Genomic DNA, 14,110 nt, shown 5'->3' on the forward strand with positions numbered 1-14,110 from the left:
TATAGTAATTGTATTGTGACGGTTGTGATTGTGATTGTGATTGTTGTCTATGGTTCTCGAGGCGTGTCCTCGGCTGAGTGAGGTCACTTGCGGGAGTGGCTTCACGCCCTAGTTTCGCCTTCTGTGGAACCCGCCACAGAAGGGATGTGCACATTAATGGACAGGGTTATCGCTCATTATGAGGAGCGGGGATTTGGTGGGTACGGCTGCGGTCCCCCACTGGCAGGACTGGTCCAGTGGACAGTCGGTGATTGAGATTATTGGAATTGGTGTGGTTGTGTGTGTGACAGTTAAGCTGTCTGTTTATCTTATTGTTGATATATATTGAGTTGTGTGATTAGTACTGACCCCAGTTGTTGTTTTGTAAATCTGCGGTGATCCATTCGGGGATGGTGAGCAGATATTGAGAAGGTATGAGATGAGTACTGGGATAGCTGGGATTGCCACGATATGATGATAGAAGTCTTCCGCTGTAGCTTAGTAGTTTCTTTACATTTCGATTAGAACGATGAAATCAGTTTGAGAACATGTATTATACTTTTGGTTTTGGTTTCGAGAGTTGTAACTCTTCGCTAAGTATTTCTATTTAAACGTTGTTTCTTTATTGTTTATTTGATTATCATTGTCTCGGGTAACCGAGATGGTAATATCTTCATACCTGAGTGGTCCTGGTATGGCACTTGGAGTATGGGGGTGTTACAATGAAGATTTACCTAGAGTAGAACAATAGCAATTTGTTTTTTTTTTCTTTCTTAATATTAGGTTTTGTATCAGAGGGGATTGGATTTAGAAACTTGGGGGAAGAGTAGAGTATGGGATTCTAAGATGTTGGGGTGGATTGAGAATCCATTGGTTTTCTAAATCCATTTTAAAAGTGGCCAACCAAACACAGTTAATAGATCCTACAACCAATTGTACCCAGTTGTATGCTCTAGAACCCGAGCTATATAATAAAGTTTTCGAGTATTGTTTTAAAGAAGTCGAGCTATACCAAAAACTTTCTGAACTCACTCACTTTAACATAAAGAAAGTTAACTTTAAGAAAGCTCAAAAAAATTACACATAAGCTCGATAATGTAATACCCCGTATTTTATATAATCGATTAAACGGATATTATTATATATTAGTATTATACATTTTATATTGGTTGCATCGTAATATCGTGAATGTTATTAAGTCGGGTTTATATCGTATATGTTGAGTCGGGCTACATCACATTTTGTCTTTTGGGTCAAGAATTACCCATCTACATTTACCCAACGACCATATCCGTTTAACCCATTTGCCCTACCCGGAACATGTAACCACCATTTACCCTAAACCTAATCTAAGAGCCGCTCTCCCTGTCCCCTCTTTTCATTTTATCATTCATAAAACCATTTCTAAACCTAGATAAAGGGAGAGGAAGAAGAATTGTCGAGCCTTTCATTTGATTGAAGATTTCTCATCGATTCCAACCTAATTCGATTTCCCTGTTTGTAAGTCGATTTCATTCCATTGTTTATACTGTTTTAAAGTGTTTGTCTTCAAAAAGTTTGAAAAGAGAGTCCTATTTATTTGATGTCTAGTTTATGCATATAAAATCTCGTAGTCAAATTCTTTATGGTTTGTCCTAGGTGATTTATTTATGAACATGTCGCTGAAAAGTCCGCGAATCTGATTTGGTTGTGGAAAATGATTTGAAACCCTAATTTTTATGTCGATTCAGTTATGAGGCTTCTTCATACATCATCTTTGTATAGTCTAGATGATAATAGGATTTGGAATTACTGCAAAATAATGTTTTAAACTCGTTTTATGAATCAATACTTTTTATGCGACGGTTTCTGTCCGTTTTTGGAAATCAGTCTGAAAACTCTTGATAAGTTTGGAATTTGGGAAAAACACGTTAGATATAATTTGTAGCTAAGACTCATGGGGTTCTAATCCAATTGGCCTTGTATCAATTTGATTTTTCTGGAATTAGTTATGTATTTTATTCCGAGTCTGTCATGTGCTGGAAAATCCGGAAAAATCGTGTTTGTTCTTTAAGTTGATATTCCTATTAAGTTATGATGAGTCTAGGTTATGTGCATGATTATTTGATTGAGTAGGTGGTAATTATACATAATTATGTTATGTAGGTGATGGATATGTGAAGGATCATAATTGATTGCTTGTGTGCTTGGATTGCGAAAAGGTAGGAAAATACACTTGACTTATTATCGTTGTTGTTGAATTGTGTTGACTTGTTTGTGTTTCATATGACCAAACTGTGAACGTTGACGTGATTCGTGGTTGTTGATTCATGTTATGATTCATATCCTCGAATGTGCTTGACTCGAATTGATCGTATTGAGTATATTATCACAACATTCGAGAACTCCTAGCATGATTCTATGATTTACCAGTTCAATGATATACATATTGTGTTGCATTAATTTCTTGAGCATTCATATGCATTGGAGATGGAGGATGTTGTGGTGACGTGGTGTGGTGATGATGATGTTGTGATAAGGCCCAAAGTGGTTCTCAGACTTGCCCTGGTGTCCTCAACAAGTGAAATGGATCGGCTACGGTCGATATATAGTCTACCTGGGATCGGTATGGTCAGGTTGTACGGGTTATGAGATATGAGTGGAGATGGAGGTGGAGGTGACGGAGGAGCATGCATATCATATTTTGTTGTTTCATTGTATTCCCTACTCAACCTCGTGGTTGACCCCGTGTATTCGTGAACACCGTGATGACCCAAATATTGGCGAGCGACTTGACAAAGTTTATGAGATAGGATGGGAGCTTGATGGGCGTGAGACACTGGATCAGAAGACTTAGTAGCTAGATCATCATTTAGAAGACTTTCACTTTTATTTATGTTAGTTCTTTGTAATTTGATGTAAATGAGGTTTTGTAAAAAAAAGTTAAGTTAAAGAAATTATGTAATTTGCCTTGGAGTTTAATTTGTTATTCACTACCTCGGGAAACCGAGATGGTAACAGTCCGGTTTATTAGGGAATGTCTTGCTAGAGGCTCCTTTATAAATCGGGGTGTTACAGATAAGATATAACTTAGTTGTATGATGTTATTGTACCACTGGAGATATAATGTTATTTGTGAACCAAACACTTGAATGAGTGATATCCATTTCATTCTATTCCATACCCCCAACCAAACACCCCCTGAAAGTATACTAACATTTGGTTACCTTTTTTTTTGCGCTAACAAGAAATTAGACTTTTGCGGTACTTTTGTTAAGAAGCTACACTTGGCATTTTTTGTTTCCAGTTATACACTCAATAATCTCGATACTTAACCTTTTCTATTATAACAGTAGCTATGTTATTTGTTAATTTGTTAAAAATTGACTTGGTGAGTGACATTATCTAATAATAAGTAATAACATGGTGTTTAAAATATGATTGTTCTTTTTCACATACATACATTACTTTTTTATATACGCTTTTTACAAAATTACATGTTTCTAATTATCGGATTTTGTAATTGAGACGTTTCTTCGTGCGAAGCATGTACCCTAGACCTGTCAAACGGGTCGGGCGGGTCGGGTCCCGGGTCGGGTCATACAGGTCGGGTCAGAATACGGGTCGGGTCAGATGCGGGTCTGGTCATACGGGTCACAGGTCGGGTTAGGGTCAGAATACGGGTCAAGAAATAATTTTTAACGCCTTTTTTAAACGATTTTTTTAATTTTAAAAATATATTTTTAAAAATTAAAATATGTTTAAAATTATTATTTTAGTCATATTCATCATATACAATAATTATATTGATATAATTATTAAAATAAAGTTTTTTTAATAATTATTTTATTATTAAATACTATAAAAGTTATATAAAATTGACTTTTTAGTTGAATTTGTAATTTTAAGTAATAAAAAAATAATTTTTTAACTATATTTTCAAATATAATATATAAATAATAATATTTTTAATAAAATTAATGATTTTCCTTTGATCCAACGGGTCGACCCGGTTCGGGTCGGGTCTCGACCCTAAAATAACGGGTCATTTCGGGTTCGGGTCAAACGGGTCACGGGTCGAAATAACCGGGTTTATAACTCTAAGAAAACGGGTCGGGTCGAGTCGGGTTTTCGGATCGGGTCGAGTTTTGACAGGTCTAACGTACCCCCTTACTAGTTACTCTCTCCAATTCACAATAAACCTCCCATTTCATTTTGGCACAAAAATTAAGGAAACACACTACCCCACCATATAATTAAATTTGGACCACACAAATACACTACTCCACCATACAATTAAATTTGGACTACACAAACACTTACCAAAAAAGGAAATAGGAAAGTTATTGTGAATAACCGAAAAAGGAAATAAGGAGGTTTATTGTGAATTGGAGGGAGTATCTACCTAGTATAAAAGCTAGGTTTTTCTTTGGATTTCTATTGGTTCCTTATATTTAGCAATGGTGGGCCCCTACAAAATTTTGGGGAATTAATTACTCTCTCTCCACATTTGCTCATAATGTCTATTTGATTTCCGTCTTTGGAAATAGTTGCTATTAATTCCGTGTAAATATCCTGCCGGCTAATAAAAAAATCTACATTCAAAATCTATTTACAAAACAATTACTGAAAAATTTAAAACTCGGAAAAATATAGGCAGCCACATAATTACAAATATCGTAATGAATAAGTAATTTTTTTTTAGAAAAACGTCATAAAAATCAAAAATAACAAATCATAAAAAATCGGAAAAATATAGGCAGCCACATAATTACAAATATCGTAGTGAATAAGTAAATTTTTTTTAGAAAAACGTCATAAAAATCAAAAATAACAAATCATCTTTATAACAATATAACTTTAATTTCTTCTTAAATCATTGATCATTGATATATTCGTTTAAAATTAACAATGTCAACAATAATAATTATCAGAATTTAGAACCTGACTTTTTAAGGGAACAAAGAAAATATTTCTTGAATTTAAAAATTATTTCAATTAACAATAGAATTTTAATGTGGTTATAAAACCAAGAATTTATCTCATAAAAGAAATCGACAATATAAAAAAACATTACAATATTAGAAATTACTAGATATGACAATCTTAAAAAAAAAATATTGAAACAAAATTAGATATCTTAACTTACAAAAAAATGAAGAACTATGTACTTTAATATTAATGAAGGTGTATTAATTTAGGGTTTGTGAGATGAGAGGGAGAAAGGGGAGTTTTGGAGGCAGGAGACGTGGAGAGCGGAGGATCGGAGGTAGTGCCGAAGTGGTGGTTTTTGTTGAAAGAAGGTTGTGGATTATGGTTGTGAAGGAGATGATTAGTAGTCATCAATGACATTAGGAGATGTTTATTTTATGATGAATTGCAATTTAAAGGCTATTAAGTTATCAAGAGGGCTAAAGTTTGTTGGGCCTAATACAATTGAATAAAATATATAGATAAGATATACAGTATTAAATTGGTGAATTGGCAAATTGGCCTTTTATTACAAAAAAGAATTGAAAATATTATTACGCAAAAAATACTCTATAATTGTAGAACAAACGACAACAAAAAAATACAATTTTTTGATAAATAGTGACCATTTTATAAATCACTATTATTTTTAAAGTGGTATTATTTACCATCAAATGATCATTTTATGTCGAAAAATACGGGTACAACCATCATACGGAAGAATCGTTGATATTACTATTCTTAGTATTAAAATTATTGTTATTTTTTATTTATATTATTATTAATATGCAACTTTTATTGAGTTCAAAAATAAATTAGTAGATATTAGTGGGTAGCCGAGTTATTATCTATGCCCCCACTCCTTTCGCAATAGCAAAAATAATCCGAGTAAAAATATGAGCAACAACGCAAACTCCGACAACTTGGGACACAAAATATATTACGACAAACTTTATTATTATACATCGTATTTATTCATTATTATTTGCGAATGTTACATCTGATTATATTCGCATTAATTGAACATATTTTGATAATTAAAATTCTAAAAGCAATCCGTGCATTTTTTGCACGGGTATAAAACTAGTTATATATAAAAACGGGGAATAACAAACACAGACTTGTGAAAGCTTGCATAACTTTTTCAGATTTGCGGAGTCTTGCGTACCTTTTTGTTGGACAGATATACCCCTAAGTTATGGGGTCAATCACCACTTTCCGTGTGACTACAAATTTACAATTCAATAGGACACTAATAGACCTGTCAAACGGGTCAGGCGAGTCGGGTCAGAATACGGGTCGGGTCAAATATATGTCGGGTCAGATACAGGTCGTGTCATACGGGTCACGGGTCGGGTCAATTTTTTTAATTTAAAAAATATTTTTTAAAAAAGTAAAATATATTTAAAATTATTATTTTAATCATATTCATTACATACAATAATTATATTGATATAATTATTAAAATAAAGTTTTTTTAATAATTATTTTATTACTAAATATTATAAAAGTTATATAAAATTGACTTTTTAGTTGAATTTTTAATTTTAAGTAATAAAAAAAATAATTTTTTAACTATATTTTCAAATATAATATATAAATATCAATATTTTTAATAAAATTCATGATTTTCTCTTGATCCAACGGGTCGACCCGTTCGGATCGGATCTCGACCCTAAAATAACGGGTCATTTCGGGTTCGGGTCAAACGGATCACGGGTCAAAAAAGCCGGGTTTGTAACCCTAAAAAACGGGTTGGGCGGGTCGGGTTTTCGGGTCGTGTAAAGTTTTGACAGGTCTAGACACTAGGGATGAAATCAATTTTAGCCGGCCATGTGTACTTGTCTATGGCACATGACACAACTCACAAGTATTGGGCCAAAATGCCCCATATACACATGAGTTATATAGTCTTACACAGACAACCTTTGAACAAAACAGCAACTATCTGCAACATTGAAGAAACAGAAACATCTACACAACTCCCTCCCTCCCCAACTTATTCCTGCTTCTTTGTTTCCTCCATTTTTCGTCCATAAACATTCAACAATACTTATTTTTTTCCAATAATGGTTTATTTTCTTTCACCTCCCTTCTTTAATCATTTCTCCATTTCGGATTGATTATGAATTGCAGGTTTTCTCATTTTTAAATTTAATAATATGATATACGGAGTATGATTTAATTTGGGTATTGTTAATTGGAAATGCAGGCTGCAAGGTTCATTGCCCAGTTAGTAGTAATGGGATCTGGATTGTTGATTAGGGCTTTTGCTCAAGCTTATCGTAAAGCTCTTCAAAGTATGTTCCTTTTATTCTTCATCATTACTCTTTCTTTCATTTTTATTTACGATCTTATTTATGTTCGCTTTCTAATTTTATTTTTAGGGATTCTTCTACTTTATATCATTTCCTTGGTGTTTATGAGATGTTTGTATGTTTTTTTCATGTTGGGTTGTGCTAAATTTGAGACTTTGGCCTATCAAGTATGAGACCTTTAATACTTCTTCCATTATTTAAGCGGGGTTTTTGAAGCGGTCGGGGTCCTTCATTATCGACATAAAGGGTATTAGAGCTAATCACCACCCTTTTTCCTCGTTGGCTGTGGCATCGCTGTTAAAATATTACTTCTAGTGCAAAGGGGCGACGGCAGAGTGATAGAGTGTTACGATTGCTCTAAAGGTATGAGACTTGAGTCCCCACATTAGTTCTAGCCTTCTAGGGGTTATGGTGTGGAGAGTTGATGTGTATAGAAATGAGATCACCCCTTTAGCTAGCTTTTGGGCTGTTGTTGGTTTTGTGCAAGCTTAGACAGTTCGGCTTTCGATTCTGTTCAAAGGAACCTCTATGCTCTAACAAACTTGGTTCGGATAAGAATACGATAATTGACCATCATATTCTGAGAGTAACCATATATATGCACACATTTTTAAACAACAGAATATATTTTCTTAGAATACAAATTTTCTTTTAAAGATTTAGAGAGGATGAAATATTTTAAAGCTGAAGTTACGAAAATAGTAAAGAAAGTCAGTAAAGGTAGAGTATACTTTTTCTGTTCCATCGAGTTGTAAACATTTTTCAGAATACATGTTAGGATTTTGAAAAAACTGTATACAGTTCAATGGAACAAAGGAAGTGTGAGGGTAGCTGTAAAGACTCACATTTCTCAACTCCATACAATATCAAAAAAGAAGAAGATCGTTGTGACATGAAAGGATTGAAGTGTAGAAGAGCTGTTACTTCCCAACTACATACAATAAGATATACTATTAATTATTGGGATTTTGCACATAATTAGAGAAAGTCCTCCGTTGCTCCTCCATAATCTTCTCTCTCCTTATTTTCCGCTACCCTCTTGCAAATATTTTCTTTCCTCCAGAAAATCCTTTGCCCTTCCTATTTCTCCTCAGTCAGTAGCAAGTTTTTATGTTACTCCAGATATTGTTTGTATTTTTGTATGTTATGTTAGATCCCCTGCATACTCCACTTCTCCGACATACCCTTTCGCTGGTTTCACTCTGTGGCAGCGAGTTTTGGCGACTTGGGCCTCGAATGGACATAGAGTATGGGCAAACCAGCGAAATGGTTTGAAGGTCGGTTTACCAAACCTCAAAACAGTGGTCTTGTATAAGTCCCTTGTATACATAGTTACTATTGCTATCATTTAATGGGCTTCATAACATATGATATAGCTAGTGGTGGAGTTAGGTGGGGGCTAGCAGGAGCGGTTCCCCCCGCTGGAAAATGAAAAAAATTGAAATTTTCGATTTTTTTTCTAGTTTACTTTATTAAATTAGTAGTTCACTCCCCCTAGAATTTTTCGGCCCCCTCACGTCAAATGGCTCCGCCACTGGACATAGGCATAGAACCATTGTTCTTCTTACAATGGTCTTATTTTAGTTAGTGTGTTTGAGGTAGGCTCTCCCATTATATACAAAGCCTTAATCCCAATTGACTTGGGGTCGGCTAACCTGAATCATCCCTTCAAACCCTCGCCGAGTGATCGCATACTGCAAAATGTAAAGAGATAATAGAAAAGAGTGAAAAGCAAATAAGAAGGGAGACATAATACAAAAGTCAAGCTAAACCTACAAGCATAAAAATAAAAAATTCAGTTTTCTTTTATAAAAACTTAGGTAGTAGTTTAAAAAACAAAAAAATAATACTCCCTCCATTCAACTCCAAATGGTACATTTCTTTTTATCTTATTATAAAAAGAACTCCATCATCCACACATATTATTTATCTTCACATTGAGCTATCCGTTACCATACACCCTTTAATCCCAAGAGCTTCCTAACAGGTGCATTAATAGGTCTCCTTCTCACATGGCCAAACATCTTAACCCATTCTTCATCATCTTGTTCTCTATTGGCACCACTCTTACTTTCTCTCTAATCACATCATTTCTAAGCTGATCTTTCATTGTATGGCCGCACATTGATAATGTTTCACAACCCAACACTAAGAGATTGAATCGCTTGAAAATTGTTAAGAGATACCTATGGGGATTGTTGAGCTTATTAAACATATTTAATCATATAGCTATAATACATGCAAAAAAGGGAAAAAGTACACTTACTAAATGGGTATAGCAGTGGTCTGAAAATCAACAAATGTGAGCTACCTATCCACGCATGCCCATTCTGGATTACTTGGGTATGTGTTTTGCATTTTTTCTTGCCTACACACATGCTTATGATATGCTACTTTTTCCACCATGCCGTTTGATGCTGAACCTCCAAAGGTTTCTTTTTTTTTTTTAGAGACTGAATTAGCATGATTTGTATTTGGCCATACATAATCCTTTTATCGAATTCCGCCATATCTTGAGCTTCGTCTGTTAGTAAGATATACATTTCACGGTTGTCCCCTTCTAATATTTCTAACTCGAGTTTGGAGAATTAAGTTTTCGTTGGTAGGAGTTTCAACCTTTAAACGAGATAAAGAGTACCATCTAAGCATCGAGAGAGATAAGTATATCAACCATATCTATATAGTTTCTTATATTCATTAGCTATGTTACTTCGACACTCCATAGTCCATATGACCTAGAGTACTCGTGTCTGACGCTTGACACTTGGACATGGTATGACACTCTGGCCCTTTATTTTAGACCAAAAACTTGACAATTTTTCATAAAATAGTAGAGTCCGACACTTTGGTACGCACCCGTGTCAGACCCTTCGAACCGAGTTTGAGCAACATAGTTCATTAGACTGAATTTTAAGGATGGATTTCATTGATTAATATTTGGGTTTCCTATCTATTTTTCTTTCATATTCTAGAACGTGGCAAACTGAAGACTCGTTATTTAAGGTTACATGGTGTGCATAGAAGTCACACCTTACCCATACATGACAAAAAAAATGGTAGATCATGCAATTTATTGACACTCCCAGGAGGTAAATTGTAGGCTGAACTCTGAAGTAGTAATTACTGTTTTATTGGGTTCGCACACACTTATTAAACTGGTAAAGTCACTGAAGTCAAAGGTTATGATATATGCTCGTAATGACTTTTCAAGTACAAATCAAAATTACTGAAATCTGCCGGGAAGCTTCCTAAAGAAATACTTTGGATGGATGTGGAGAGTAGGATCAATCCTAGCAAATAGGTGTATCACAGTTATCACACCCATCTCTCATGAAAGGGCCATACCGGGAATAAAAACCGCTAAAAGGCCAAACTGATCGTACAAGTGGAATATAAGTAATTAATGGGTTTATATGACAATGTTGTGAACCTTGTCTCATTTTGAAATAGTCAGCCGAGACGGTTCCGAAAGGTCCGATTCTAAAGTCTAGGAAGTCATGCTCCAGAACAGCGTCACACGGTTCAAATTTTGGTGGGCCGACCCACGAACTAGTTCGCCCATAACCTCACACTGGAACAGTGTTTGCTGCGGCCTAGCATGATGGAGAAGCGGAGTATGCAGATGATCTAAAAATAAAAGAAAAATACGAACAAGTGGATGTGTAGACTAGGTAGCGATAATATCGCGTCACTGGTAATATTGAGTTCAACACTTACAGTTACATGTTGCACAGTACGAATAATAGTTTGCATGATATGTAGAGCATAAATATATCGGTTCATGAAAAGTGGAGAACTTCAAGACTATATGAGAAACGATACTGTTGCTCATGCAGTCCTGTGCTGGTGTGTGTCCAGAAGTTTCTGAATTTCTGTTTTAGCATCACCTTGTTATATGTGGTTATGTTAAGAGTAATAGCATTGCAACATTTGTAAGAGAAGAGGATTGTTTTAATGGCACGGGGTCAGTTAAGGGCTTGTTAAATTGCTAAGCTATTGACAAGCTCCTTGGCTTCTGTAAGTTCAGTTAATGGGGAACAAGCTCTGTAAGGAAATGGAGGGAAGGAAAAGGTCCAGTAGAGTGGGAGTATTTCAGTTTGACCTGATTGGCTATTGGATGCATGGCCTACCCTCCAAATCTGACTTCAGCCAACATGGCTCTCACCATATTATAGGTTTAACCTATCTGATTAGCCAAAACCTACCAGATATCCCTTGAAGGTTCCTTGAAAGTTCGAATGCATTGTATTTTTTTTTTTTTTTGGTGATGGCGCTAGAATTTAATCAAAGAGTGTGATCAGAAGTCTTTGGTGGTGGTTATTATTAGCATGTGTCGTGGTGATTGTTGACGCTGTTTTGTGCTGCTCCTTGAATTAGTATTACATGTTACCTGTGTATTTGCCTCCTTCCAGGAGCTGTATTTTTTTGTATATCCCCATTGGTTTTCAGCAGCAATAAATCTCGTAGGAGAGGTCTCACATGTGAAACCGCCAATACGGTTGTGTGTTTCTCATTTGACTGTAAAGAGTTAAGTTTTTTGTTTCTACATATGCAAAAGAGCTGTCATTAACCCAAATCAATCATTCTGCTCCTAGTGTTTAGCCATTACCAATAATCTAGAATCTTAATTGACAGCAGATGCCTCTAAAACGGGTGCTGCTCAAGAAGCAATGCAAAACACGGTTCGTAGAGCGAGTAAGGCCATCACCGAGCAAGAGGCACGGCAGATTCTGGGAGTTACCGAGAATGCTGCCTGGGAAGACATTTTGAAAGTTAGTATGACTACTAGTTCTTATTCCGTACCTGTATATTTTATACCTTCAAATCTTATCATTTTTTTTTGGTACTACCAGAAATATGACATATTGTTTGAGAGGAACGCCAAGCAAGGGAGTTTCTATCTTCAATCAAAGGTCCATCGGGCAAAGGAATGCCTCGAGGCCGTATATCAAAACAAAGGGCAAGGTCCATCGACTGGATCAACTGGATAGATTTTTGGTGTACTGCATGTATTCTTTTGGTAGTGTTTCCTGTACATAAGAGTATCTTGAAATCTGGAATAAACTTTGGTCTAGTTTTGGTTTACTGAGCTGTTCCCTGTGAATTTCGGCAGCATCTAAAATGCTACTCCGTATTTAGTAGCGGATGCTTGTTCCATAAAATTTTCCAAGTAAGTTGATAACAATTGGCCAAGGATTTTTGGATAAATCACCGTCTTTTTTGGTTGCTGAATGTGTTTTTGCTTAATTTGACCCCATGATTAGTAAAGCTATGAAACTTTTGAGTTTATGTGAACATACCATGTTTAAAAAGCACGTTACAGTTATGTTGGAAAGAGACGGCAAAAAAAGCACGAGGAAAAACGATTGATTTTCAATCGACTATTTTCATAGTTCATGGTAGGCTCAAACTTCAAAATCCGTACATACAAGGAAAGATTACATTAGAGATCTTAGTTCTTTACCGGGGATGCAAAGTTGCAAAATGCACTTTCCTTTGGACAGCGATTTATAATTGATCGTTCATCTGACCAGAAGAGGAGAGTTGAAAGGGAAAACTACCATCCAATAAACGAGTTGGTACACATAATAGGCCATAAAGCCTGAAAAGCATCACATCCTGTAAGCATTATGCTTATTGACTCTGCAGACCTTAGGCTCTCACGCAGCAGTTGAAGTAGCTTAGGAAGCTCTTTCTAGCCTGCAGTTAATGGATGATGTCAAAAATCATAAAGAGAGATGCAAAAAGGTTATGTGACTTGAAATGTTCACAGTTTAAACAATTATCAAGCCACTGATATTTTTACTTGAGGAGCCTGTGCACTTGAAATGCAAGCGGACTAGGAGTGTGCTTTGCACCACCGAGTGCGTTAGGTCCCTTCATACTCATTTCCACAGAAACAGGCTATTGAATTGAACATAGATGCATCTTGAGAAAAAGGAACATACATAAGATGTAATACCTCAGATTTTAATTTTTTTGAGCATTTGTGTGTTTTTTCTGAGCTTATTACCTTAAACTTTATTTGTTTTTGAGCATATATATATTTTTTCCGAGCTTATTAAAGTTTATAAGTAGATTTTAATTTTTTTCTCGTCAAAACTCAAATTTAACTAAGCTTAAATGTAATATTTTTAGTTTTATTGTAATTTTTTGTGATTAATGTTTAAGTGAATGAGCTCAGAAACTTTATAATAAAACTCGTAATTTTTAAAATAAAACTCAAAAACTTTATTATGATGCTCAAAAACTACACATTTGTTGGTAGTACATCGGATGTATAATCTGATGCATCTTGTGAGAGTGTGAGACATTTCACAATTACAAGTATAAACAATACTAAAAAATTATAAAATTATCACTAATGATTATAAAATGGTTCAATAAATGAAAAGAATTACCATCACCTGGTTACTACATTATGAAGATAGTTACGGAGTACTAGCTAAAGCGGTCTCCATCTGCGTTAAAGGGTCGCTACCCTTTCTCACAAAGACGGTGTTTAATAAATTATATATATGAATTTGTTCAAAGCACCCACCATTCTACCAATCACTGAACTAAATTCCGCAGATATGTCCGCAGCTGAAATTAAGGCTCCGTTTGGTAAAAATCGATCGAAAAGATCGCAAATCGATAAGGTGATTGAAATTAAAAAGGTACCAAAAACTAAATTAAAATTGAAACCGATAAAGTAATGATTAATTGTAAAGTGTTTGGTAAAACTAACTGAAAAGGTAAACGATTTTTTTGTAAAATGACATAAAAGGACATTAATAATTATAATAAATTAATTTAAATAAAGGGTAAATATGTAAAGTAGAACATTTCAGTTATCTGAAACTTTAAAAAGCTACCTGGAT

The 14,110-nt window shown here is 34.9% G+C and overlaps 1 protein-coding gene and 1 long non-coding RNA gene across 6 annotated transcripts; one reads left to right on the top strand and one right to left on the bottom strand.

The window, feature by feature from the left end:
* The first annotated feature begins 6,801 nt into the window (after positions 1–6,801).
* LOC141633224 (mitochondrial import inner membrane translocase subunit PAM16 like 2-like) lies at positions 6,802–12,455 on the top strand. 4 transcript variants are annotated; one of them, XM_074445672.1, is made up of 4 exons: positions 6,802–7,001; positions 7,142–7,229; positions 11,883–12,019; positions 12,101–12,455. In XM_074445672.1, the coding sequence occupies exons 1-4, from the start codon at positions 6,999–7,001 to the stop codon at positions 12,236–12,238; spliced, it is 366 nt and encodes a 121-aa protein (XP_074301773.1). In that variant the 5' UTR covers positions 6,802–6,998; the 3' UTR covers positions 12,239–12,455. The 4 variants fall into 4 exon arrangements, with proteins under 4 accessions (XP_074301773.1, XP_074301774.1, XP_074301775.1 ...); XM_074445673.1 differs by having other exon boundaries at positions 6,885–7,001; positions 11,886–12,019; XM_074445674.1 differs by having other exon boundaries at positions 6,998–7,065.
* Positions 12,456–12,602: 147 nt separating this feature from the next.
* On the bottom strand, positions 12,603–13,859 carry LOC141626707 (uncharacterized). 2 transcript variants are annotated; one of them, XR_012536296.1, is made up of 2 exons: positions 13,789–13,859; positions 12,603–12,947 (listed from the first exon to the last, which is right to left on the bottom strand). It is a non-coding gene; the product is annotated as an uncharacterized LOC141626707 (long non-coding RNA). The 2 variants fall into 2 exon arrangements; XR_012536297.1 differs by having other exon boundaries at positions 13,655–13,853.
* Positions 13,860–14,110: the final 251 nt, after the last annotated feature.

This window comes from Silene latifolia, chromosome Y (genome assembly GCF_048544455.1).
Source record: "Silene latifolia isolate original U9 population chromosome Y, ASM4854445v1, whole genome shotgun sequence".
Classification (NCBI taxonomy): Eukaryota; Viridiplantae; Streptophyta; class Magnoliopsida; order Caryophyllales; family Caryophyllaceae; genus Silene; species Silene latifolia.

Coding starts and splice junctions, on each gene's coding strand:
- LOC141633224 (XM_074445672.1), top strand. Junction 7,230..11,882: donor TTATCGTAAAGCTCTTCAAA/GTATGTTCCTTT, acceptor CTTAATTGACAG/CAGATGCCTCTAAAACGGGT. Junction 12,020..12,100: donor CCTGGGAAGACATTTTGAAA/GTTAGTATGACT, acceptor TGGTACTACCAG/AAATATGACATATTGTTTGA.